The following is a 2,500-nucleotide window of genomic DNA, read 5'->3' on the forward strand; positions in this document are numbered from 1 at the left end:
ATATCAGAAAAACAGAAGTTAGTGCAATACATGAAAATACATAGAAAGGGGAAGCGAAGCTATTAGGTTTCTCAATTGAATACATAATGGAGTTAGTCAAATATGAGTACATGCAAAGAGAAACCATATAGACATTCAAAAAAATGTTTTGTGTACAGGGAGATGACACGCTTATGTCAGTTTGGTCAGTGGATATGCTTTCATCCAAAAGAATATATCGGACTGTGAGAATGCATCAAACACCCGACATTTAATCCCAAAGGAACACATTTCCTATTGACAATATCAGGAAAAAGTTGTCTTAAAATTTAGAGCCTTCTCAATACCTTGCTCGTTGTCGTCGTGAGAGGGCTTAGGAGACGGGGACTGAGACCCAATGTAGGGGATCACCCCTACCTTGGGCCAAAGCCCTCGCCTCAACTAATTTTGCTTGGTCTTGCCTTCTCTTCTTTCCTCTTTTGTATCTTCTTTATTCCCTTCTATCCCATTCCTAAGGTGTGAGAGTTGTGCTGAAGGGATGAAAGGCTGGCTTTGTGTCAGTCATGAAGGGTCTTAGGGAGCCATGGGCACAGTATTCCCTTGGTTAATTGCCTATCTCTTACCCCTTATGAGGACCCTGAGGGGCAGATCATTTCTTTTCCCCACTTTATTCAGGCTTGCCATGGGCAATAATGAAGATTCTTTATCCTTAATAGGGGTATTAAGTCTTGCCCCTTTATCAAATAGCCTAACTGAATTTGATTTTGATGGGTTTTAGACCCCGACCCTCCTTTGACCACAGCTCTGATCACTGATACTAATACCTCCTCCTCAATGCTTACTGACAACTCTATCCATTCCAAAACACCCACACAGGTTATTACTAAACCTCCAGAAAGCACCCCTTCCTCTCTCCCAACATTCTCCTCTCCATCTCCTACTACACAGTCCTCTTCAATGTCTACCCCTTCTTCCCTTATTACTACTCCAACCTTATTCCCCCCCCACCCCCTGCATGAGATCGATTCTTTGTGATCCCCCTCACAGCCCCCTATTCTGAGAATACCCTTCTCTTTCATCGGTTACATCTGAAGCCCAAGCTTGTGTTCTATCTACCCTAACTGACTTTTCTGGCAAACCCATTCCTGTCGAACCTCATCCTGCTCTTAATGCTTGTACTGGAACTGTTTCTATTCCCCTAAATCTTGTCCCATGTATGACAAGGACTGGTCAGACTGTGAAAATAACCTATTTTCCTGCCTTATCAAATATGATGCAGTGGCAGTACAGTGTTACACTATTCCTCCCAGAGGCCATCACAAGTCCCACGTCAATATTGCCAAGATTAGCTTGGCAATATTGGTAGATTATCCTATCATGTTCGACCATATCGACCCCTTCCTCATCAGTGTCAGAAATCTTGGCGTTTTGGCCTCCCAGCCAAACATTGTCGCTCCAACAGCCTGTTGCCCTCTGTGCCCAAGTTGGTCATGACCACTCAAATTGCCCTGACTAGCCACGTACATGTGCCAGTTGTGGAAACTCCCATAATGTATTTTATAGGAGCTGCCATGCCTATAAGTTTGAGTGTAGGGTAGCAGTCCTCGGTTTAAGAGTAGGCCTCACTGAACTTGAGGCCAGACAGGAAGGACGACGGGGAGGTTTTTCTCTCAACTTGTTCCAAAACAGTCCTTCACTCTGCTCCCCCATTATTTTCACATGATATTTCTACATCACCCCAGGTATCTCTCCCTTGTACCCTAAACCTGTGTCCTACGTCTGCTTACCCTATCCCCCAGTCAAATCCATTTTCCATTCTAAATCCAGAAACTCCAATCTCTACCACTTCCCTGATACCTACCCCTCCTCACTTTGTCATACCAGGTAGCCGTAACGTTCCACTCCACCCTCTCCTACTACATTCTCTCCTGCACCTTCCTCTTCTTTTGTTCCTCAGATATCTATCTCCTCTTCCTCTCCTTATAAGAGAACCTTTGTTTCTCAGTCCTCTTCACCCAACTCCCAGAAACCCTTGAAGACATCCAAAACTCCCTAAAGATGGTCCGAGGGAACACCACCCACATCCCCCCCCCCCCCAATCCTTCTGTTCCTTCTCGCAAAAACCCCATTTCCGCATACCTCATCCTCTCAACTACCCTCCCCTTTATATTAATTTCTGCACTAGTTCTCTTACTCCCCTTTTCTCCCTTTTCACTACCATACTATCCTATATTGATCTCAAACCTTTGACATATAACACATTTTATTGTAATTTTTGACTCCTTTGCCCTTTCTGACACGATAAAATTTAGAGGATCATATTTTGTTTTATTGTATACATAGTTCTTTTAATCTGTAATTCTTGTGAAGAATAATTAACTTTCATGCATCATGAACTGTAGTGGTCTCCATAGGTATCTTCATGTATCCTGTTACGGATAAGGGGTAGTTAGATGACGGCAACCAATGTGACAGTCGTTTGATTCTTTAAAATGAATGTTTTAGCCTTTACCATGATTGT

At 43.3% G+C, this 2,500-nt stretch overlaps 1 protein-coding gene across 9 annotated transcripts in view; it reads left to right on the plus strand.

Annotated features, from left to right (window-relative positions):
• The window catches only part of LOC113824317 (zinc finger protein 271), a 65,249-nt gene that overhangs the window by 60,188 nt on the left and 2,561 nt on the right, over positions 1-2,500 (plus strand). For 7 of the 9 annotated variants that reach the window (XM_070115101.1, XM_070115102.1, XM_070115106.1 and 4 more), the window contains one exon: positions 1-2,500. This exon is cut by the window's left edge and continues 1,484 nt beyond it; it is cut by the window's right edge and continues 702 nt beyond it. The exons of the other annotated variants lie outside the window; for them this stretch is intronic. In XM_070115101.1, coding sequence (XP_069971202.1) covers positions 1-44 — 44 coding nt within the window. In that variant the 3' untranslated portion in view covers positions 45-2,500. 9 annotated transcript variants of the gene reach the window in all.

Source organism: Penaeus vannamei, chromosome 37 (genome assembly GCF_042767895.1).
Source record: "Penaeus vannamei isolate JL-2024 chromosome 37, ASM4276789v1, whole genome shotgun sequence".
Classification (NCBI taxonomy): domain Eukaryota; kingdom Metazoa; phylum Arthropoda; class Malacostraca; order Decapoda; family Penaeidae; genus Penaeus; species Penaeus vannamei.